General features: G+C 41.1%; 2 protein-coding genes across 2 annotated transcripts; one reads left to right on the top strand and one right to left on the bottom strand.

Annotated features, from left to right (window-relative positions):
• The first annotated feature begins 633 nt into the window (after positions 1-633).
• On the top strand, positions 634-9,465 carry LOC146673168 (Fc receptor-like protein 2). The gene is made up of 6 exons (XM_085402088.1): positions 634-672; positions 1,219-1,254; positions 6,882-7,154; positions 7,231-7,476; positions 7,552-7,710; positions 7,850-9,465. The coding sequence occupies exons 1-6, from the start codon at positions 642-644 to the stop codon at positions 7,864-7,866; spliced, it is 762 nt and encodes a 253-aa protein (XP_085258214.1). The 5' UTR covers positions 634-641; the 3' UTR covers positions 7,867-9,465.
• A 3,048-nt stretch (positions 9,466-12,513) lies between these two features.
• LOC146673167 (uncharacterized) lies at positions 12,514-19,189 on the bottom strand. The gene is made up of 3 exons (XM_085401842.1): positions 19,147-19,189; positions 17,997-18,099; positions 12,514-14,209 (listed from the first exon to the last, which is right to left on the bottom strand). The coding sequence occupies exons 2-3, from the start codon at positions 18,012-18,014 to the stop codon at positions 13,250-13,252; spliced, it is 978 nt and encodes a 325-aa protein (XP_085257968.1). The 5' UTR covers positions 18,015-18,099; positions 19,147-19,189; the 3' UTR covers positions 12,514-13,249.
• Positions 19,190-23,748: the final 4,559 nt, after the last annotated feature.

Below are 23,748 nucleotides of genomic sequence, written 5' to 3'. Positions count from 1 at the left end.
CCTGTGGATGAGTGATGTCGATTCAGGACCACAATCAGATGTCAGACCTCAGGTTTGAGGGTTTATCATGTGTATGTTTTTGCTCTACTGAACCTGAGGAAATGTACATGTTAGTGGTTAAAGGAGCGAGCGGTTCTCACACTCCTGTTAAAGAAAAGAAAATCCCCCACCCGCAGCTCACTTCCTCTCAGCTGAACTGCTCACACCTAAAGGAAAAAATGCAGCTTGTGTTTTTCTTCCCACCAGCTGGAGACTTAATTTACATAAGAAAACATGTTTTAGGTTCAATACTTAAAAAAAACAAACAAAAAAAAAAAAACAAGACAAATAAAAGTTTACGAATCTTTCAGATTAAAAATAGAAATTTCAGGTTCTTCGCTTAAACGCACAAAAAAAAAAAACCATCATTATTTTCCTGTCAGTGAACGCACCATGCACGTATCATCTGTGGCTGTTTTCTCTTCATATTAACCTTTTTTTTAAGTTTTATCTCTTCTTTGTTACTTTATGCTGCAAAACTAAAGAAGCTGGCAAGAAGGTAAAAGGTGAGAAAACCACAGAGTCAATCACAGGAAGGAGGAGGGTTTAAAAGACGTGAGCAAGAGCGGACCAGAGTGTTGGTAACATTTCCGAGACAGAGGATGGAGGAAACAACGCTGCTGTGTCTCCTCTGTAAGTACAATATGTTTTTATGGATGCTGAGATTTAACAATAACCTCAGAAACTCAATGTTCAGCAAGTTTGCGGGTTTATAACATGTCAGAGTGTAAAGCTGGTCTGCAGGTTTTGCAATAAATGTTCTAAAACAGTCGTCGTGTTCAGAGTTTTTAGGATTTTTGAGAGAAGATATGAATCCCTTTCTCCTGCCCTAATCTAAGGTTGAGTTCAGAGTAAATGATATCACTGGTAACCGATGTTTGCAGTATTAAACAATCACACCTTATCCTTCAGGCTGATCCACACCTATCTACAGTTTTAAGATCTCTTTCCTTTTGGTATTCGCAAGTTTCTGAACATTTGCCTAAAAGATAATTGAAGCCGACTTTAGTCACAAACCAGTTTAAAGAGTTTAAACTTTGGCAGTAAGAAGGAGAGGGACAGTTATGAACTGGAACAGACCAGACAGCCCCACACTGAGAGAAGTGAAGTGGAAAATGTTGGTGTCACTGTCGTCTTCATGAGTGCGAAACCTCAGACTAACCTGCTGCTTTCTTTTAGTTCTGACTGCAGTGCTGATCTGCACGACACACCAAGGTCAGTGAGCTTCTGTTACCAGTGTCTGAAAGTCAGAAATAAGCAAAATGATCTCATGTTTTGTGCATTTATTGCTGCTGATGTACTGACGGTCAGGCTGTGGTGCAGCTCTAAGACACCACATCCTCTCTGCAGCTGTCATGCAAAGACTTTCCAGCTTTAACCGCTGCCTGAGCAAGAAGGAAGAAAGAAAAGACCCAAAGCTTAAAATCTGTATGTTTGCTGCTCTCTAGAAATGTTTGTGGGTCTTATAGACAAAACTGATAAACTATCCCACAAGTACAAAATAACTTAACGTGGAAACAAGTTACAAAGATGTTGATTCTGAAAGATGTTTAAACAACATTAAAACTGAAACTTTATTTCTTTGGAAAAATATTTTCATCTAAATTTCATGGAAAAAAATCAACACTTCTACAAATTCATGAACAAAGTCAAACCCACGCTCCCTCGTGTGAGGCACCAGTGCTAACCCCATGATGATGCCCACACACGTGGAAACAACAACGTTCAAGTGTTCAACTCACATCTCAAATGCACAGTGACAGAAACATCATTTACATGCAGATACATACGCTGCTGTGCAGCAACACCAGTCTGTGTATCTTGGGTGGATGTTGTTACAGGTGCTGGGTCATTTGTCCAAATCTTTGATGTATTTCATGGGATCTAACTGTTAGAGAGGACAGTGGCTCCTTCTTTTAATAGCCTCTCAGAACTTTAGCACAAAAACAGCCAAACAGAGTTTGTTGCAGTAAAGCTCCTTCAAGCCTGCTCATCTCTGCTACCTGATGAAAAGCAGTTCAGGAGGTCGACTCAAATACCAAGCAGAGCAGAAGGGCAGTTAAGAGTAAAGCAGGGTGATGGGACTTTTCTGGAGGTTGTGGAGGCGGGGCACGTCAGATAGATGAGAAGCATGTCAAAGAAGAACGAGGCGAGGACCCTCCAGTGGTTTGACAGTCAGCTGGTGACAAAGGCAGTGAAGACCCTGTGGAAGCCTGGCAGGAACATGGTAGCAGTCCAGTCCTACTCTTGGATATAACAACAGACAACACAGGACCATCCAGCACACCGGCTGCTCAGGTTCGACCCACTCAGGACACTCAGTGTTTGAGGTTGGCCAGCTCAGGACATTTAGGCAGCTTTGGACGCTCAGGCTCAAATAACAGTGGCTCAGTGTCTGGAGTGTTCCCAGGCAGAGCGGCAGTGCTTGTGAGAGCTCTGCTTCTTCTTTAAAGAGGGCGCAGGTGGAACGAAGGCAGTTGGCTTCACCGGTGAGGACCTGATATGAAGCAAACTGGAATGCTGAACAATTGGACTGTGTAATCTCCTCACAGTAAGACTTCCTCACAGACTGGTGGAAATGAGGCTAGAAAGCTGGGCAGCCTGGATGACACTGGAAGGCTAGACGTGGTTCTGGATGTTGCCCCCGGTCAGTTGAGTCCAATAAGAGGGAAACCAGTTTATGATGAAAATCTCAGGTCAAGGATGTTTCTGTTTCTTTGTAGAAGAGCAGGTTGCGAAGCAGGGCTAAAATCAGAGTCTTCCTCCTCTTATATTTGTTCTTCTATTTGAGTTATGGACGAGTACACACTTGAAATATTTGGCAGCTGTAGCAGTCGCGGAAAATTCCCTCTGTGGTAGAAAATCTCACAGATGCAGTCTTGATACCAATAGATGGATAAAAACTGGAGGAAATCCTCAGAGGCCTTGAAAACTCCTAAATGGAAGTAGCTTCTTCTGCTGGGTCTATTCTGTTGGTCTGAGACTGGCTTCCCTTCATTGGCTTCCTGTTAAATCCAGAATTGAATTCAAAATCCTGCTCCTCACATACAAGGTCTTAAATAATCAGGCCCCATCTTATCTTAATGACCTTGTAGTACCATATCACCCTATTAGAGCACTTCGCTCTTGCTCTGCAGGCCTACTTGTTGTTCCTAGAGTATTTAAAAGTAGAATGGGAGGCAGAGCCTTCAGTGTTCAGGCCCCTCTTCTGTGGAACCAGCTTCCAGTTTGGATTCAGGAGACAGACACTATCTCTACTTTCAAGATTAGGCTTAAAAGGGAGACAGAAACCCTTTTCTTTTTTGCTAAAGCCAATAGTTAGGGCTGGATCATCCCTTGGATACAACAGTCTCAGGCTTCTAGGGAACATCCAATGATGAAGTGAGATTTTTCACTTCCCTTGTGTTTCCACTACAGTCATCATAGTTTCCACACTGTAATTACAGTACCAAATATCTATCTATCTATAAAACAAGAACTGTGAGCGCAAGTTTGAATTTATTTTGGATTTCCTTTAATCCAGAGTGAACTGTACACAGTGCCTTGAAAAACTTTGATTTTGTTGGTCTTGAACTTTTACACTTTTGTTATCTTACAATCAAAAACATAATTTTTATTGTGATTTTCTGTGACAGACCAACACAGAGTAGCACACAATTGTGAAGTGGTACAAAAAAGAAAAAGAAGATGCATGGTTTTCAAAATTTTAAGCAAATCAAATCTGGTTTGCCGTGTTTTGGATTCTGCATCAATACTTTGTAGGGCCACCTTCCTCTACACGTCTTTGAGGTATGTCTCTACCAGCTTTGCACATCCAGAGACTGAAATCTTTGCTCATTCTTCGTTGCAAAACAGCTCAAGCTCAGGCAGATTCGATGGGGAGCGTCTGTGAACAGCAGTTTTCAAGTCTCGCCACCGATGGGATTTAGATCTGGACTTTGGCCATTTTAACACATGAATATTCTTTGGTCTAAACCATTCCATTGTATCTTTCGCTGTATGTTTCCAGTCATTGTCTTGTTCAAAGGCAAATCTCCTTCCCAGTCTCAAGTCCTTGGTAGCCTCCTACAGCTGTGAAAACTATAATTTTAATCTCAGCCAAACTGATTTACTCAGGAACAAATAAAACACTGAAAAAAGTCGAACAATAACATTTTTCAATTATCCAAGTGACTTTTATATCATGTTCAACCCGAGCAGCGAAAGAATGCAGGGGTCTGAAAATGATTTGCTGGGAATTCGGTGTTCTCGCCGTCTCTAGCAAGCCTTGAACCCCCAGCTAGCTATCAAGCTGGTGGGTATCAGACGTAACCAAAAACATTGGAGCACTTATGCAAAAATGATTACTTGCTGCTAGCAGGTTGTTAATGCTATCCTTCAAGTCTAAAACCAGCATGTTAATACGTGGAGATCCTGAAAGCTGCTCCAAATATGATCAATTATATTTTAAATATTTGTTCAATTCAAATCAGTTCAAATTCTTTTTTTCTTTCTTAAAGAAATCTTGTACATCATGTATATTTTTTATGCCATGTGTCATTCCATTGCAAATAATAATCACAAATGAATTAAGAGGAGATGGCTGCAAAAACTCAGGAGCTGTGATTTCATCACACACTGCGTTCTAGACACCGTATAAACTTGTGAAATCCGGCGAAAACACAAGTACAGACGGGCGTACATGAGTATTTGGCCTAACAGTCTGCAGTCTATGAACTAACTTCAGCTAACGCCAGCTAACAATGTTAGCTTGTTCGCGAGTATCCTTCACTAATAGTAATAACAACCGCAAAGCAATAGTACGTTGATCAGCCCATTTCCAATGAAGAAATGCATTCCTGCCCGTGCACTGCTGGCTCTGGGTCCATTGTGTAACTGACGCCACCAACAATAACAGGACGCTTACATTAGAGCCTTACTGTGTGTTTTGTTTCCAGCGATCAGAATCAGAGAAACCGTATTCATCCCATATGGAAATTGAGTATAGAAATATTTTAAAAAGAGGACACGTGTTTTTCTCTAACCCGCTCTCAGCCATGCTATATATGACACATGCCCAGCTAAACCCTCGCCCGACTGCTTTCAATCCACAAAATTGGAGAAGGCATAGAGAGGGGACAGCCAAACATATGGAACCGGAAATGACCACCGTGTATTCTATTTATTTCAACAAAGTAACTGTATTCTGATTACCACCGATTAAAAAAGGTAATTCTAATGGAATACAGTTACATTTTGTATTTTAAATACATAACACAGGTACATGCATTCTGTTACTCCCCAACACTGCCTTTGTTTGTCTGTCAACAATAGCTTTCTTCTTGCCACTGTTCCATACAGGCCAGATATGTGGAATACACACTCACAGTTGTCCTGTGGACAGACTCTCCCGCCTGAGCTGTGGATTTCTGCAGCTCCTCCAAATGGACAGTGGGCCTGTTAGAAGCTTCTCTGATAAGTGCTCTCTTTCCTCGGTCTGTCAGTTTAGGTGGATGATCATGTCTTGGAGTGCTTTTTGTTTTGTTTTTTATATATAACCTAACCTTACTATAACTTTATCTACATCTTTATCCCTGACCTGTCTGGTGAGTGCCTCAGTCCTCATGATTTGTTCACTAATGTTCTCTAACAAACCACTGAGGCCGTCACAGAGCAGATGTGTTTATAATGAGACTAAATCACACACAGGTGAGCTCTATGATCTAGTTAGGTGACTTCTGAAGGCAACTGACTGCACTGGATTTTATTTGGAGGTATCAGAGTACAGGAGGCTGAATACAAATGCACGCCACACTCTTCAGACTTTTTAAAACCATGTATCATTGTCATACAAGTTCACAATTATGTGCTACTTTGTGTTGGTCTGTCACAGAAGATCTCAATGAAATATTTAAGTTTGTGGTTATAAAGTGATAAAATGTGTAAAGAGGTATGAATCCTTTTTCAAGACATTGTATTTACACTCACTGGAATCTTTTGATAGTCGGTCCCACTGCATCATTTTTAGATCCTGGACCTCAGTACTACAGTAAGTGTGTTTGTGTCAGCCGTGTACATCCACTTGTTGTTTCACAAATGTCTGTATCCTGACCTCTTCTGGTTGTTTGGTAGTATTGCATTTTCTTTCTGACACCATGTCTGACTTTAGTGTTTCTGGAAAGTAATTGTAATTAGATGTGCTCAGCATGAGAGGTTCAGTTATGAGCAGCGCATACCTGTTACTGTAGGAAGAATTATTCTTCAAATAATCAGCAGAAACATAAAATCAGTTTAATTAAACTGCAGTTTATTTACATGTCCATCAGCTTCAGAGACCAGTGAGGATCTTTAATTCAATTTAATAAAAATCACTGAGATGGAAGAAATAAGAATTTCCACTTTTACTTTTCATGAAGTCAAAGACTTGATTTTAAAAAAGTGAATACAATTCTACATTAGCTTAGAGTTAAAGCATATAAGTTGGTAAAATACAATTTATATATAAATAAGAAAACTGTAACTCACAGGTGTCGAACTCCAGGCCTCGAGGGCCGGTGTCCTGCAGGTTTCAGATGTATCCTTGAACCAACACAGCTGATTTAAATGGCTAAATTACCTCTTCAACATGTCTTGAAGTTCTCCAGGAGCCTGGTGATAAACTAATCATGTCATTCAGGTGTGTTGGCCCAGGGTGAGATCTAAAACCTGCAGGACAGCGGCTCTAGAGGCCTGCAGTTTGACACCCCTGCTGTAGATTATTGGAATAAATGACAATAAAATACATTTTTGACAGTACGACAGACAGACTCAAAGTGTAAAAGTGTGAGGTTCAGTGAGTAATGTCTGACTCCTCTTCCTCACAGCTCGTCTGACTGTGAGTCCCAGCAGCTCTCAGCTGTTTGAAGGAGAGTTTGTGTCTCTGAGCTGTGAGGAGGACGACAGCTCTGCTGGATGGACTCTGAGGAGAAACACAAGCAAACGACAGAGGACTCGGTGTGGAGATGGGTGGGGAAAACCAGCTGGTTCGACTAATTCTTCGTGTAACATCAGCTACATCTTCACATTGGACAGTGGAGTTTACTGGTGTGAGTCCAGAGAGGGTCCCATCAGTAACATGGTTAACCTGACAGTCACTGGTAAGCTGAGTGTGTGGAGTTAGTGTTGATGAAGCTGTGTGTAAATGGATGAAATGCTGTAGTTTGTCTCTGTGAGGTGGATCAGTGATCCTGCAGAGTCCTGTCCTCCCTGTGATGGAGGGAGACGACGTCACTCTGCTCTGTAAAACAAACACCACCGGCTCCAACCTCCCAGCTGCTTTCTATAAAGATGGTGTCTTTATTGGGAAGCAGTCTACAGGTCGCATGACCATCCAGCATGTTTCCAGGTCTGATGAAGGCCTCTACAAGTGTGACATCAGCGGTCATGGAGAGTCTCCACCCAGCTGGATCACTGTCAAACGTGAGGAGCTTCACTCTGATTTCAGCTCTTTTTTCATCAACACCTTCACCTAAACAGGTGTGATTCTCTCTGCAGGTAAACCTAAGACTGCAAACCCGCCCACTTCAGGAGCTCCACACCCAAACTCGAGTCATCTTCACTCTGACTTTGCACTGATGCGCTACCTGCTGGTGTTCTGTCCGTACTTCATCTCCACTCTTCTTATGGTGTCTTTATATCGACAGAGAGCCACAGGTAACACTCTAACCTGTCAGTCAACAATCAATGAACTGTGGGTGATTGAATTAATTTGTTAATATTTCATGTTAGAATAATACAATAACAATCATAATAACAAGAATCTGGATTTCCTTTCTGACCTCGTGTCTTGCAGGAGCTCACCTGAACTGAGGATGATGCTAACAAAGAGCATCACTTGTGAATTTCACCAACAATTCAAGAACTCGTTCACAAACAGTGAAAGCACACAGACGTGTGTTTAAGCTGAGCGTGTGAACACACAAATGCTCAGTGTCAGAGCACGCATCCACACAAATGATGAAGGCTCAGCTGTCCGACATACACCGATCAGGCATAACATCATGGGTGAAGGTAAAGGTGAAGTGAATAACACTGATTACCGCTTCATCATGGCACCTGTTAGTGTGAGGGCTACATCAGGAGTAGGTGAATAGTTAGTCTTTAAGTTGAGGTAAAGGAAAAATTCAAGTGTAGGGATTTAAACGAGTTTGAAAAGGGCTGAACTGTGAGGCTAGATGACTGAGTGAGGACATCTGAAAAACTGCAGGACTCGTAGGGTGTTCCTGGTGTGCTGTGGTCAGTCTTTATCAAAAGTGATCAAAGGAAACAACAGAAAGAACCAAAGACAGGGTCATGGGTGGCCAAGGGTCATGGGTGGCCAAGGCTCATTGATACACGTAGGAAGTGAAGGCTGGCTCTGTGGTCCAAACCTTAGCTGCTGTAGCTCAGATTGCTGACATAAAGTCCTGGTTCTGATAGAAAGTAAACAGAAGATGGTATTGAGTATTGGTCTGCTGGTAAACAGTATTCCCTGATGGCTGTGACTGCCATCGGCAGGATAATGCGTCTTGCCATGAAGCACAGATGGTTCAGGAACTGTTTGAGGAGCACAACAACAAGTCTGAGGTGGTCTCCAAATTCCCCAGATCTCAACTCACACAATCATCTGTGGGACGTGCTGGACAAACATGTCTGACGTCCCACCTCCCAGCTGAGAGGACTTATGGGATCTTTTGTTAACACACTGCCTGTGTGGAGTCCATATCTTGATGACTGGGCTGTTTTGGCAGCAAAGAGGAGGGTAAACACAATATTAGGCTGGAGCTCATACTGTTATGCCTGGTCAGTGTATATCATCACATGAAATAATAAGAACAACCAGTTATTTAGCTTTTCAAAAAACAGCAATCTATGCAGATAAGCTAAATTGTATCTCTGGTTAATGTGAACAGATGAGGACCCAAAACTGATGTCTGGGGAACTCCTCAGAGTGGCCGGGCACCACACAAAGATATTCAGAGCAAGTTAAGGTGGAAACATCTTCAGACTGAAGACTCCTAAACTAAAGACTGTAAGCTTTGTAGCAGATCCACAGAGAGTGAGACAGCCAGCGCGCTGTTATCACGTCACTCACATTCAAACTACCTCCATAAATCAGCTTTAAATCCCCCTTAAATGGCAGGTTTACTGGTATACAACAGCACTGGTTTAACCTTTGGAAACAAAATTATTAAAGATTGCTGAATTCACATTTTATTCTGCATGTTTGCTTTCTTTATGGAACCAGCAGGAGCAGCAAAAAGCTCCAGAAAAACTCAAACTGGATTAAACTGTGATCCCAAAAGGAAACAGCCAGAGAAGAAGAAATCTGAGCTCTGTGTTTTCTTCTGGTTTTGGTAGAACTGGGCTAAAGACCTGTCTTTAATATTTAGTATTTTATGTTAGTAAGAACATAAAAGGAACAATTATGATGGGAAAACCAGAAACGAACAGAAAGATTTATTTCTTCTGTTATTTGTTCTTTTTTTTTTTTCTTTTTGTCTTTTAAATGTTTGTGACTTTGTGACTTTGAGAGTTTGGAGAACCTGAAAAATCTGTATTTATTTTCTATGCTTAGGGGTATTTAAAGAGGAATAAAAAATGACTAAACCAAACAAACAGCTAACAGGACATGTGCATTCCAGATTTATTATTCACGACTATTTTATTTCTTGGAAACTTTCTCGTGTCATTTTTAAACTAAAATCTGAGTCACTGTCCAAATACATCTTTTTACTTGTTTGGGTCTCTCTCTTTTCTAAAAATTTATTTCTATTTCTAAACATAATGCTTTTGAAACCTGCTAGTGAGAATGCATGATGGTTAGATTCTTTCTACCCCTAATTCTAATACTTTTTTGCCCCACTGTATATCATTCGGATTGTCTACATTCAAAGGAACTACTTCCTCTTCCGCCTTTCATAGTCATGTGCGAAATACGGCTGTATAAATGTCTCGCAGCCCCTTGGCGTGCGCACTCCCAACAATGGCTGAGCGTAATTGGAGTCATGTGCGGACGTATTTTACCTCCACAAACAGCTGAGACGTGGTTTGCGATACATGTGGCAAAAAAGTGCTCCAAGAGTGAGATGTTGTGGCCATACTTTCCCAACCTTGAGACCTCAGAATTAGGGAGACAATCAAAAGGGCACATTTTACAGTGTTTATTTATCGGATAAAATACGTTAAATGTCACCGTTATTATTGGCCGGCCTGGAAACAGCGGGGTGTCCAAATTCAGAGGCTGCTTCCACCTGAGGACCCGCCTTCGCGGTCTAAAGAAAGCCGGGTAGTACGTCACGAGCTCCCTCGGTGGAGTGAAACTCGGCCGTCTGCTCCTTGCTATCTAAAATATAACCGGGCACTGACGTAAACTCTCGACCGTCTCACACTTCTCTTTAGTCAGTTTTCTGTTTGACGTTTATTCAGCTGTGTGAAAACCCCGGAGGAACCCTCCCGAGGGATTAATAAAGTTAAATTTAATTTAATCTAATAACTTTAATCTCAGCCAAACCGATTTACTCACGAACAAATAAAACACTGAAAAAGCCAAACAATAACATTTTATTGTTATCAAAGTGACTCATATATCATGTTTAACCCGAGTAGCGAAAGACCGCGGGGGTTTGAAGACGATGTGTCGGCTCAGATATTTGAAGTTTCCACAGCTACATTCTCACCTGAAAATATGTTAAAGGTTTTTTTGCGACCCAGAAAGAGAAATAAGAGTAATATTAAAACTAAGTAGCTGCCGTCATTGTTGGAAACTGGAATTGGCTCAGCCACGCTATGAACTCTGTGATATGGTTTTTCAATTTTGTTGTCCGGGTGGGAAATCAGGAGATTTTCGGGAGGGGCACTGAAATTCGGGATTCTCCCGGAAAAATCGGGAGGGTTGGCATGTATGGTTGTGGCAACATCACCAACCTTGTCAAACACCTCAGAGTAAATCATGTCACAGAATATGACGAGCGTATGTTGAGGCGAACTGAAGAGGAGGACAGGGACTTAACTTAGCAAACTTACTTACAAACTTAGCACTAAAAAAGTAGACCATTTTGGCCGGTTTTGGAGCAGTCTGGGGGGATGGTGACCTATAAAATAAAGTTTAATATCTCAGAAACTGTAGCAGCACAAACGCTCATTTTACCTGCACAAATCTGCACAAACGTAGCACTAACCGCTCCGCCTATTTGCCTTTACGTTTCAAGTGGCTGGGGGGTCAGCTTCACTCTGCTCAGATTTTTCAAACTCGAGGGGTACAAAATGCAACACAAAAACTGACACGCGTGGTTTTATTCGCGAGCCAAACGCGTTTTTGCGACGCAAATCTGCTTGCAAATTTTCGCGGGACCCGCAAGCACGGCTCATCACGCTCCTACATTTACTTTACATGTAAACAAAACACAAGAAACAAAAGATGCTGGGGGTTGGGTTTGAGGTTATGACTATTGTTGTGCCTCAATAATGCTATGCTTTTTATTAAAAAGTGTTATAAAGTTATATAGTGTAGTATTAAGTGGACACAGCCTGAAAAATAAAGGCATGAGACCACGTGTCCTTGAGAAGTAGAAAGCTGCAGACTCTCGCTCATGTTTGCCTGGGAAAATATAGATAAGAGGGAACATTGTCTGTGGAAATTTACTGGAATGCTGTTGTTTAGACTAAAATGAGAGAGCTTCTCTAATAAAACTGTTAGGGGCACACCACAATTTTCAGATCCGCGGCAGCGTGTCATGCAGGACGCATCTCCCTTCTAGAAGTAATAAAGTCTTAAATGGTCTACTGACCAGTGTTTTGTCTTCTATTGGATGCCTCTGAGGAATCAAAAGAACTCGGTAAAGTGTTGATATTTATACTATCTCAGCAGAAGTTTTCTACTTATGCCAAAACATTTCTTCCTGTTAAAAGGGAGTTTTTCCTTCCCGCAGTGTTTTACCTTTACAATATAAAAAACTGACTGGAATAAAATGCTTTGGTCACACATCTGAACGTTGTGTGGACACACGAGGGGAAAGGATGTCGCGGTTTTCCAAGATCACATCAGAAGGCCTCATGCTTTTAATGATAAGTTATCTCAATGTCATAGATCTGAATTCTAGACGATTCTATGAGCAAGAAACGATGCCCTTACACCGAGTTACAGAAATGTTTGTTCAGAAGAAATAAGAGTCCAAGCATTCCTGAACATAGTATTTGTTTATTTATATTTAGGAGATTCACTGAAAACAGATGAACAGATGGGATACAAACAAAGTGAGTGGGAGGGGTCACCCATCCTTCTACTCACTGATCAATAAATACTTTTTATTTATGCAAGAAACAAACAGCATTGTAACAGTGCATGTTAGAAATGACTGGACAGCAGCCAATAAGGAAAAAACTTAAACGCAAGATCCTAAAATTATTATTATTATTATCAACATTGCTATAAGTTAACAAACCCTGACAAACATCAGCAGTCAGTATTTTCACGTCACTGACAGCAGAAGTTAGGTCCTCTCTGAGTCCTAATGACAAATCAAATCATTTTCAGTAACTGTATCAACAACGAACACTTCGGTCGGCCATGTTTGGACCTCCAAAAACAGTTTAAACAAACACATCAGTTTGTGTAAAACTTTGTTAACATCAAAGTAACTTTACAAAGTCTGCAACATCTGCAACTTTAGCTGCCTCAAAACGAAGTTCTATTGATGCAACAGAAACACAATAATGATGTAGGCCTGAACGATGTGCCTAAAACAACTCGCATCCATGTTTCAAAGAAAAGTACATAGCAAGTGTCATATAATGAAAACCTCAAGAAAATGATGTTTCTGTCACAACAAAACTCACAGTAATAAACAAATAAAATATTCTTAGAAAGACAAACTGCTTCATTTAAAAGAAATCTGTTGGTTCAAACAAACCTGCCATTTTTAACAATCGTATGTATGACATATAAAAGACAGCACTTTGGAAAGCTGTAGTTAAGTAATTATAGATCGATGTATAATGATATTTATAGAATTAATTCGTTTTTTAATGAAATAAAGCACCCAACAACAAAAACATCTTTTAAAACAAGCAAACAGGAAAGACGAAGTATGTTGACATAACAACTGCATAATGAAGGTTTGTTTACAGCGTTTTTACACTTTCAGGTTGTATTTTCAGTGAGAGTACAGCAGTGACTTTGTATTCCTTCAAATCTTTTTCTGCAAAGTTCACATTATTGCTGTTTCTTTCGGTGGATCCTTTTATGATAATTAAATGCGCCACGAGAAGTGAAGACCTTCCCGCACTGCTCGCAGGAGAAAAGCATTTCTTTTGTGTGGCGGTTCCTGTGCACCTTTAAAGTACCTATTTGAGTGAAACTCTTCCCACACTCCTCACAGCTGTACGGTCTCGTTCCAGTGTGGATGCGTTCATGTGCTGTGCGCTGAGTCTGTGAACTAAAAGTCTTGTCGCAGTGTCTGCACTTGTATGGTTTTTCTCCAGTGTGAATACGTGTGTGGCGTCTCAGGTCTTCCCTCAAGGTGAATCTTCTCCCACACTGGTCACATCTGTGTGATTTCTCTCCGGTATGCATAACAACATGCCTTCTAAGGTTAGATGATGAAGAGAAATCTTTACCGCACTCCTCACAGGTGAAAATCATTTCTTTTGTGTGGATGTTCTTGTGGACCTTTAAAGTACCTATTTGAGTGAAACTCTTCCCACACTCCTCACAGCTGAACGGTTTCACCCCAGTGTGGATGCGCTGGTGATAGAAAAGACTCGAAGGCCATGAAAAACTTTTCCCGCACTCACTGCAGCTGTAGGGCTTTTCTCCTGTGTGAACCCTCTGATGATTCTTTAATTCTCCTTGGGTCACAAACCCTTTGTCACATTGCTGACAATGGTGCGGTCTCTCTCCAGTGTGATACCGTTGAATGTGAGTCGATAAGTTTCTCAATGAGATAAATTCACTGCCGCACTCCTGACACATATGTGGTTTTTCTCCACTGTGCGTTTTCTTATGAACATTTAGCGTGCGTACTGTTTTGTATGTTTTCTCACACTGATCACAGCTGTACAGTCTTTCTTCAGTGTGACTTTTTTGATGACTCTTTAGTTGCTTCAGGTTGTGGAAAGCCTTCTGGCATTGCTGACATCTGTGTTTTTTCCGCATTTCTTTGCCGGTCTTGTCCTAATTCAACAGAAAAACAAAAACAGATTATAACTCAGGTACTGGCAACATGGTGACACTTCCAGAAGTCAGCAGGGCTCTAGACTAACTTTTTCCCATGGTTGCACTGGTGCGCCAGCACCATTGGCGGAGCGGGGGGTGGCTTACTGGGCTTAAGCCCGGGTTGTTTTTTCAGAAACCCGGGGTCTTTTGGAGTGTGCGACCAACTGTTCGGGTAACAAAAAAAAAAAAATCTCTGCAACTCTCCGTGTGGTCAACAACAGACACACATTTTGCCCCTATCATGGACTAAACGAATCAGAGATAGTCAGGGGCGGGACCTCTCTGATTGGCCATGGTCCAGTTGAAAGTGCAGGTGGAAGAGAGAGGTGAGTAGCTTGAATAAAGCGATATCAATTCATTAACGGATTCCACACAAAGACGTAAACACAGAGTGGACGCATCAGAATCAGCTTTGTCTTTCTTGGCTTTCTCACCCGACGGCCCGTAGACGGACACGCTTAGCGATCCTGATGTGTCCGGTCCGCGCTGTGTTTACGTCTTTTTTGCGCTGATTCTGAGCTGCAGGTTTTGCCTCTCTCCAACCAAAATTTGCAGAGCCAGCAGCAAAAGAAGCAGCAAACTGCGCTTCACATTTGATCAATGTCGTCATGAATTCCCTCTGACTTTTGCTGTTTTGCTTCCGCCACGATAAAAATCACACTTCCTGCACAGCTCTCTCTCTGTGTGTACTTCAGGAACAGTTTCCAATCTCAAATCTCTGTTTTCTGCATTATTTGTTTGCTTATTACCCACCAGTCTACTGTTGTTTACAGCGCTGTCTTTTTCTTTTTTCACTTCAATGACCTCGGACAAGAAAGCCTAATTTCTGCTGTTCAATACTGAAGAAATTTAAACTTCTTAAAATTATGCAAAATTGCAGAATATTTTTAAGGTTATCTGCTATAAAAAGCCAGACCAGGAAAATCTCCTTCATGTTTTTCTGTGTTTTATTCTCAGTTACTTTCACACAAAGGCATCTGCTGTGATGTTCACAATTCTGATGAAGTCTCATTATAATATTTCTGACTGTCTGAGGCTAAATTGAATCAAATCAGGACTTTGAGAACCAGAATCGAATGGATTATAGAAATCAGTGATGATACACAGCCCTATGAGCAGCCTAGGCCTGACAGAAGTGGATGTAGGTGGGTAATAAGAAAAGATGAAAAGAACGATTGATAACTTTTTTGTTAAGTTAAGGCCTGATCTGTCTGAAATTCATAGCCAGTGCTCTGACATGGTGCCATCAATCTTTGAATGCTGAAAAAGCACAGTGTATCCAGGAAACACATTATATGCTGCGATAAATGCCCAAGTGTCCCCTCTCCCCACTGCCTTTCAGCAGCATGCAGCAGCAAACAGGTCGTCAGAGGAGCCGAGATGATGATTAAGTTTAACATTTTCTACAATATTGACAAAGCACTTTAAGCACAAGATTGTTAGTTAATAATTTAGAAATTTTATATATTATGCTTTGGATGTTGTTCAATATATTTCTATGCAAATCAAGAGGAATTTCAATACACAGCAGTATATTCACAGTTGAAACCAGATATTTACATACACTTTAGTGAAAAAACATAAAAAAAAAAAAACATAAAAACATTTTTTTACTGTTAAACATCAATTTAGAGTAAACTTTTGTTTTAGATAAATAAATATTGAAATATCTTTTGAATTAGTTAATGTCAGAATAAAGAGAGACAGAGCTTCTATTTTAATCACTTTCATCATATTTAGGAGTACATATACACTAAGTTTATTGTTAATTAATAAGAAAACTGCAGACGACTCCATTCTGAGCTGAAGAAGCTTCTGATAGGTTAGTAGAGTCCATGTGAGTAAATTGGTGGCACAGCTGTGGATGCATATAAGGCAAAACACAGAGCCTGTTTCTTTGACATGGGAAAATCAAGAGATGTCAACCAAAACACCAGGAAAAGGATTGTGGAGCTCCATAAGTGTGGCTCAATTTTGAATACAATTTGGTGCCATTTGCAATTAAGAAATACAGATAGTTTCTCTCTTTACTCTTATTAAAGTTAACAAATGTGTTCAGTTCTGGTTGAATTGGGGTTTAGTCCTCGCGTCTTGATGCAGCCCTGATTTTGTTCTGCCTTGCTGCTTAATTAAAAACACTAGTTTAAGGTGTCCTGCATATGTGATATATATTTTCTTCTTATATGAAGCTATTCTTTTTCAAACAAAACTCAAAACACGGCCTAACAAACCTTAAACTTCACAGCATGGTTTTTCAATCTTTTGTAATGATGATTAACTAACAATCTTGTGAACACAAAGTTCTTTATTTGGAGCACAGATCTACAAGAAAGATAAGTTACTGAAAAAGTGCTCGAGCTTAAAGTGCTTTGGCAATGTTAAACTTAATCATCATCATCTTTGCTGCTACCTGCCGCTGAAAGGCAGTGAGGAGAGGGGACACTTGGGCAGTGCATTTATCACGACATATAATTTTGTTTTTGGATACGCAGTGCTTTTTCAGCGTTCAAAGCTTAATGGCTCCGTGTCAGAGCACTGGCTATGAATTTCAGACAGATCAGGCCTTAACTTAACGAAAAAGTGATCTTTTCATCCTTACCCAGAGCTACATCCACTTCTGTTGGGTGAGAATCGTTACTGATTTCTATAATCCATTCAATTCAGGTTCACAAGGTCCCGATGCGATTCGGTTCAATTTTAAAATCAGACAGTCAGAAGTATTATAGTTCTGATCATTTATCAGTACTGACACTGTGAGACTTCATCAGAGGTGTGAGCATCACAGCAGATGTCTTTGTGTCAAAGTAACTGAGGACAAAACAAAAAAACATGAAGGAGATTTTCCTGACTTTTTATAGCAGATAACCTTAAAAATATTCTGCAGTAGAACAAAAACTGAAGAAACAGGAAAGGTGAGTAAAAGGTTTCTACTAAACATCTAAAATGCTCGGCTGTGTTTGATCATATATACTTTAAGATCAGTAAATATCCAAATGAAATGCTGTCAAAACAAGTCATCTATGTTTTATTATTCCCAGAAACACTCGTGTCCAAAATGACACCCTTCAGCTAACTGCTGTTTGGAAATCACATTGTTGGCGCAAAATATATTGTATGCTGTCAAACTGTTTCTCTGGCATTTTTCATAGATTTGACTAAAGAAATGAAAACAAATGATGTTTATGGAACATCCCTGTATTACCTCCTTATTTTATGCTTGAATGATTCACAGGCTAGAGTTACACGACTTAAACTGCCATTAGTGTTATTATTTAATTTGTTCTAATCTTTATTTGTCCTGGTTTTAAACTCTTTCCCTGCAGGCACACTGAAAATGGTGTTGGCTATTTTGCCTGGTAAGAGTACTGAGTGTGCAATGTTGTTTAATTAGTGTGTTATTAGTCAGTTATCAGAGACATTACAGAAAGTTTCCCAGATAAAAGTCGAGTGATACTCCTGATTCATTGCTAATCAGTATATGTTACAAACTCTCCATCGTCCAGCCCTACAAACAAGTCTCAGGTCCAGAGCACGCTCCACTGAGAAAAGCTGTTCTGTTATTTATTTCATGTGAAAATACAAATCATGAAGCCACTAATTCTTCAAACTCCAAGTCTAGATTTTGTCTCGCTTCTCTCAGGCTCAGCAAGCAGCAGCGCTTCGTCATGTGGTTTCTTTTCGTACGCTGCCGTGCTTAACTTAGAAAATGCTCCTTTTTTTATTTACAGCAATTATTTCTAGGCACCTTTTCGGGTGAAGCCATCCTGCTGCTTCTGTTCCCTCAGTGGTCCTGACCTCTGCCAACCTTCCTCTCCTCCCTCCTCAGATACGTCACCTCCACCTGTGAGCTGTGAAATAAGATTTAGATGCTGGATTATTTATGTCAGTTATCCAGTGACTTCTGAGCCTCTGACAATAAGAGATGCCTCATGTCACAGTTTAGTTAAACGCCCTAAATAACAGTTGAAACTTTGCACTTCAGTCACATGTTAATGTTTTATATAAACTTCACTGTGTACAAAAATGGTGTGACTGTCTAAGAACTGTAGGAATACAGGAAGCAGGTAAAAAAAAAACTCTGGAGTTGATTTAAAGTGTTGTACTTGTAGCTGTTCACTGTGATTTTAAACACTCAAACATTTTCACACCCATAGGTCGTTTATTCTGAAACGAATCAGCCGATGACTCAGTGAACTTGTAGTTTTGTTAGGGAAACCACAGCCTGCAAGCAGTTAACTGCAGCCAGCTTCTAAAAAGAGGATGACCTCTCTTAGCAGCTCAGTTTATAGCACAGTGTGCGTCTATCTGACCGGTTCAAACTGGTGTGGAGAAGCTGCTTGTTTTGCACTGAGCTAAGAGCTAACCGTCAAACTGTCAAAGAGTGCGCGCTGTGTGGAGACCTGACACAGACGACAGACTCAGACACATCTCTGTGATCCTAGTTTGAGTTTACAGAGGTCAGAGTTACAGCCTGTACGGTCAGCAGGAAAACACCGCTCCTTTAAGGGTCAGAGGTCACAGCAACCCACGCGCGCGCACTCGTTTTCATATCTTAGTGAGGCCATCTCGTTGACATAATGCTAACTGTAACCCTGACACTAAAACCACATTTTGAGCCTCAAAAGTAGCTTCTAACTCGTGGGGACAGACACGTTGTCCCCGTTACTGACTGGTCCCCACAAGTATGGTAGCATCACAATTTTCTGTTCCCCCGGAGCGTTGTTTCCTTACAAACGTGGCACTATTTAACGCGAGTTTTTTTTTTTTTCTTCCACCAGGGAAATTAAAAAAAAAAACAAAAAAAACACGTTTCCCGTCTGAGCTCAGTTTGTGTCCACTGTGCCGTGCGTGCGTGCCCGTTACACGAGGAATGGGGGCGTGTGCGTGCTACCTACCTCCGGCTCAGCACGAGGATGCGAGGCTGCTCCTGTTTCTCAGAACACCGGTGAAGTCGATGTGCGGTGTATCCTTCCGCGGCGTGGCGAGGCTTCGGACTGCGAGTGGAAGTTTGTGTTGATGATGTATCGAGGCCTCGCGAGTTGGTCGTACCACGTGACTCATTTAAAAAACTGAAGTAAACCTTTTTATGGAAGGACGGAGAATTAGTTCAGTTCAGTGCTTTTTTTTATTTCAAACATATACATTCACCAACGTTTCATAAAATCATTCCATGCAGTTGTTTGAAAAGGAGTAGGCAGAAGTATATACTTATTTAGCCCCCTCAGGTTTACGTCCTCATCATCTAAATTTGAACCACAAAAACGTATACCACGCCTTCAACTTAGAACATAACATCGCAAAAAAATATTTTCTCATGTTCAACTAAAACTATATTTAGATTTGCTAATTTGCAGAAGAAAATAAACATCAGTTTGACTCAGGGGCGATTCTAGGATCAGAGCTTTGGGGGTGCTAAGCACCCAGAGAGCTGCCCAGCCAGCTAAGATACACTTTACTCATCCTGCATCCTCCCTGTCCTCATCGTCTGCTGTCTTCATCTCCTTTATCAGTCATCAATTTTACCATCTCTGTGCAAGTCTGCAAATTTCTTTATTAAATCATAAGATTCTTAAATTCATCAATCTCTCTGTGCCTGGGTCCTCGTCACAAAACATGACATCACTGTTTTGTACATTTTAACAATTTAATCCACACATTTGTGAAAGAAAAGCAAAACAGTTTCTTGAAAAGTCTGTAACAAAACCATCAAATCTGATAAAGGTTATTTAAATGCTGCTAAAGAAGAAAGGATTGGAATAAAAAAAAAACATTTCCTTCTTTTTTTTGCCTGTCCCATTTGGTTCTTTAGCCGTCAGAATTGTTGTCTGAAGACCAACAAGGATACCCAATGGATTTACTTTGCCAAATGGATCATCGTGGCATTGCAGTATTGGTCCATTTGATCGACCTTTGTTTTTATTATTTATTATATTTTATTTTCAGATGTTACAGACGGGACAGACATGAGTGAGGGATAGGAAAGGGAGAAAGAAAGAGGAAGGAAAGGAAAAACAGAAGGGGAGAGGGACAGTGAGTAAGGGGAAAAAAAATAAAAATCTCCTGGATCACCTGTTGAGAGAAGAATAGAAAACAAGCACAAAAAAAAAAACAAAGCAACATACTAAACACAACACCATCGCATTAATCTAGCTAAGTGTAAACAGCAGTAAATACTAAATATTCAATGTTGTTGTGCAGCACGCAGGACAGACAGCGCACAATGTGCTTTGAATTAGCAGCCAAGAAAGGTGTAATTTAAGTCTACGAGCAGTGAACATCCGTGTGCATACCTGTGTGGATCAGCGCGCTTGTATTCAAATGGTTTCCACATGTAATGGTCTGCAAGAGGATGTAGAGAGCCATAGCCCCGTCCCCCAGGGCATGAAGCAGGCATGGAGGAGATCCAAGCCCCAGACATCCAGAGGCCCCAGAGTGTGAGAGCCCAAGGAGGACCACCGGAGGGGCATCCGTGCCACCCTCATGGGAAGGGCTGAGGATCCCCAGACGAGGCGTCACCCAGTAGCCACCGAGCAGAAGCTAGAGGGGGCTGCACCGGCGTGCCCGCCGGCTCTGCCGGCAGCCAGCTGTGCCAGAGTGAACCGAGCTGCAGGCCCAGAGGCCGGAGGCCCGAGGGCCCCCCGCACCCCGGAGGAGGCCTGACCGAGCAACAGGCGCCAGGCCCCGCCAGGCAGCCACCGGGAGTGAGCCGGTACATACCTGAGCGCCCAGCCCCGGACACCAAGAACCACCAATGCACCGACCCCTGAGGGCATCAGTCACCGGCAGGGAGTGTGGTGAGGGGAGATAGGCCTTGGAGGGCCTGGGAGTTCCCAGAGAGGTGGAGTCTAAGACCCGACCTGACATATAGACACAGACAAACAGGCACACACAGACACAAACATGCATTCCCACCCTCGTGCACACATATACAAACACTCAGCACTCACCCAACGTAAGGACTGACATAAATGGACATGTACACACAATCACACTCCCCAAACATACTCTACACCCCGAGTCCAGGTACCCTCGCCCCCAGAGGGGGAAACAGAACCCAGACCCAAGAGATGTTACCCTTCCCCCCAGAGTGGAGGCAAGCAGACCGTCCCAGGCTCCACAGCAGCAGGGAGGCCAATCGGACAGCCAACATCTCCTCCCAGCCCCCCCGCCCCCCCAAAAAAACATTTCCTAACCTGAATTACTGGGGGAGAATAATGAATGACACTCATAGTGAGTAAAAAGTAAACTGAGTGCATTTTTTGGACAGAGATTCACTTTTAATGTGTATAATGTATAATACAGACACATAAAAAACACTCCTGAAACAGAATAAATTATTACAAATAAATTATTACAAAATATTAATAAAAACTATAAAAATGGAGGCAACTTTGCCTGTGGTAGAATGTATACCATGTATGAAAAAATCTTTACTGCAGATACTAATTTTGTGTTGTAAGATTTATGAGTTTCATGCTTTCATAGTGGTGCTTAGGAGAGCTTGACATTTTATCAGGTGGTGCACACTGTAAAAGGTTTGAGAAACACTGATAAGTGTGTGTGTGCTTTTGGAAAACATTTAAAGCTGCAGTACAGAATCTTTGAAACAAGCTTAAAACATTTTTAGAATATAAACAGAGCACTCTGCTTCTCTTTACAGCTCCTCACTGCACCAGGGCTGTTTGGCTCTTTCTGATAGTGTGCAAATGTGATGCACGTACTGCGGCAGTCATACAGACAACTGGACGGTCCAAAAGCTGGCCGACCTATTACTGGCTGAGGTTTTAGTAGAGTTGTGGCTGAACCACATAAAAATATATCATTGATTTTAATCTCCCCAATCAATGATAATGTTATGTTGGAATGTTGTTAAAGAGGGTCAAAATGTTTCAACCCAGTTTGTTTAGCAGATTCTGTATAGCAGCTTTAATATAGGGAGGACACAACTTCCAGATTGTGAGTTAAAATCAGGTTTTTTCTCTTTGTCAGTTTAACAGTTTCTGTTGTGCCTGTCACTGTTCCCTGTCTGTTTGCTTACCTGGTTCTTCCTGACCTTGTACTTTCTCCTCACGTTCCCTCTTTCCTCTCTCCCTCTTTGGCCTGACAATCATACACAAATAGATTCAATTAGGTGATAAATTAAATTAATATAAAAAAATTTCTATTAAGATCACTAACAAAAAGTCATCTCTCAGTCTACTTTCAACCAAAAGGCAAATAACCAAACCACATGAACATCTAATAAAAGATAAATATTGAAACATTGATCCAACATTATTCTTGATTGACGGATCATTTGATTATACACTTTTACCTGAATGTGGCTCCTTTTTTTGAAAAAACTTCCTCATATCCATTATGAACCTGGCTGTGTCTCTGTACACACACACACACACACACACACACACACACACACACACACACACACACACACACACACACACACACACCAGGAGTTATAAGGTTAATGGGCATTCAGTCAGTTAGTATCCATTTCTAACAGGACAGTGGTAACAACAGCAGGCTGCGGACAATCTAAAGTTCTAGATTTTAAATAGGCTGTATACATTTCAATGGGAGCAACAGGACGGTCAAATGTCGCTGATTTTATTACAGAGCAGGACGGATTGTAGGGTAGCAAACATCGTGGGAAAACACGTTTTCAACACTGCAGGTTACCTGGTATAATGTTTTTCAGCTAAAAAGAAACATGGCCTGACTCCTACCAACTATATGAAGAGTAACTGAAGGTTAAATGCAGCCAACATGTCCTGTTTTAAGCCAGACACTTACACCTCCGCTCCGCTGCGTCTCAGCCACCATCGCTCTGGCAGCAGGAGCTGGAGCCAGAGCAGGGGAGAGGCGAGCTGGAACAAACCACTTTGGGAGGGGGGAGGTTATCTATACTTTTGTTGTTAAAGTGTTACGTCTCAACCAAGTACTGTATGCTTTTATATTTTTAGTAGTGTGTCACACAAACAGCAAATATTGTCAACAAAGTAAGAAATCTTTGGGGGTGCTTTGATTCATTTTGGGGGTGCTGAAGCACCCCCAAAAATGGGCTAAAATCGCCCCTGGTTTGACTTCTGTCTTGGGTTAATTGCATTTTCTTCATTCTTATACTTATTTAAAATTTCTTTTTTGAGTTTTATTTTAAACTGGTTTATATCACTACTGACCTTTATTTCTTCTTTTAACTCATTCCAGAATTTAACTCCCGCTATTGAAATAGACATCCTTTTCAATGTTGTTCTTACTCTTTGTAATTTTAAATTCCACTTCCCTCTAAAATTATACCTCCCTTGTCTTTCTAAGAACCATTTACTTATTTTGATTGGGAGCATCCCTTTCCTTGCCTTATATATTATTTGCACTGTTTTAAACTTCACCAAATCCTGGAATTTTATAGCTTGCGTCCTAATAAAGAGTGAGTTTGTGTGAGCCCTATACCCCTCCTGATTTATTAGTCTAATGGCCCTTTTCTGCATTATGATTAT

This window comes from Rhamphochromis longiceps, linkage group LG3 (assembly GCF_057381845.1).
Source record: "Rhamphochromis longiceps isolate RC_006_pf linkage group LG3, R_longiceps_female_GT1.1, whole genome shotgun sequence".
Classification (NCBI taxonomy): Eukaryota; Metazoa; Chordata; class Actinopteri; order Cichliformes; family Cichlidae; genus Rhamphochromis; species Rhamphochromis longiceps.
This window is presented reverse-complemented; position numbering and strand designations above follow the sequence as displayed.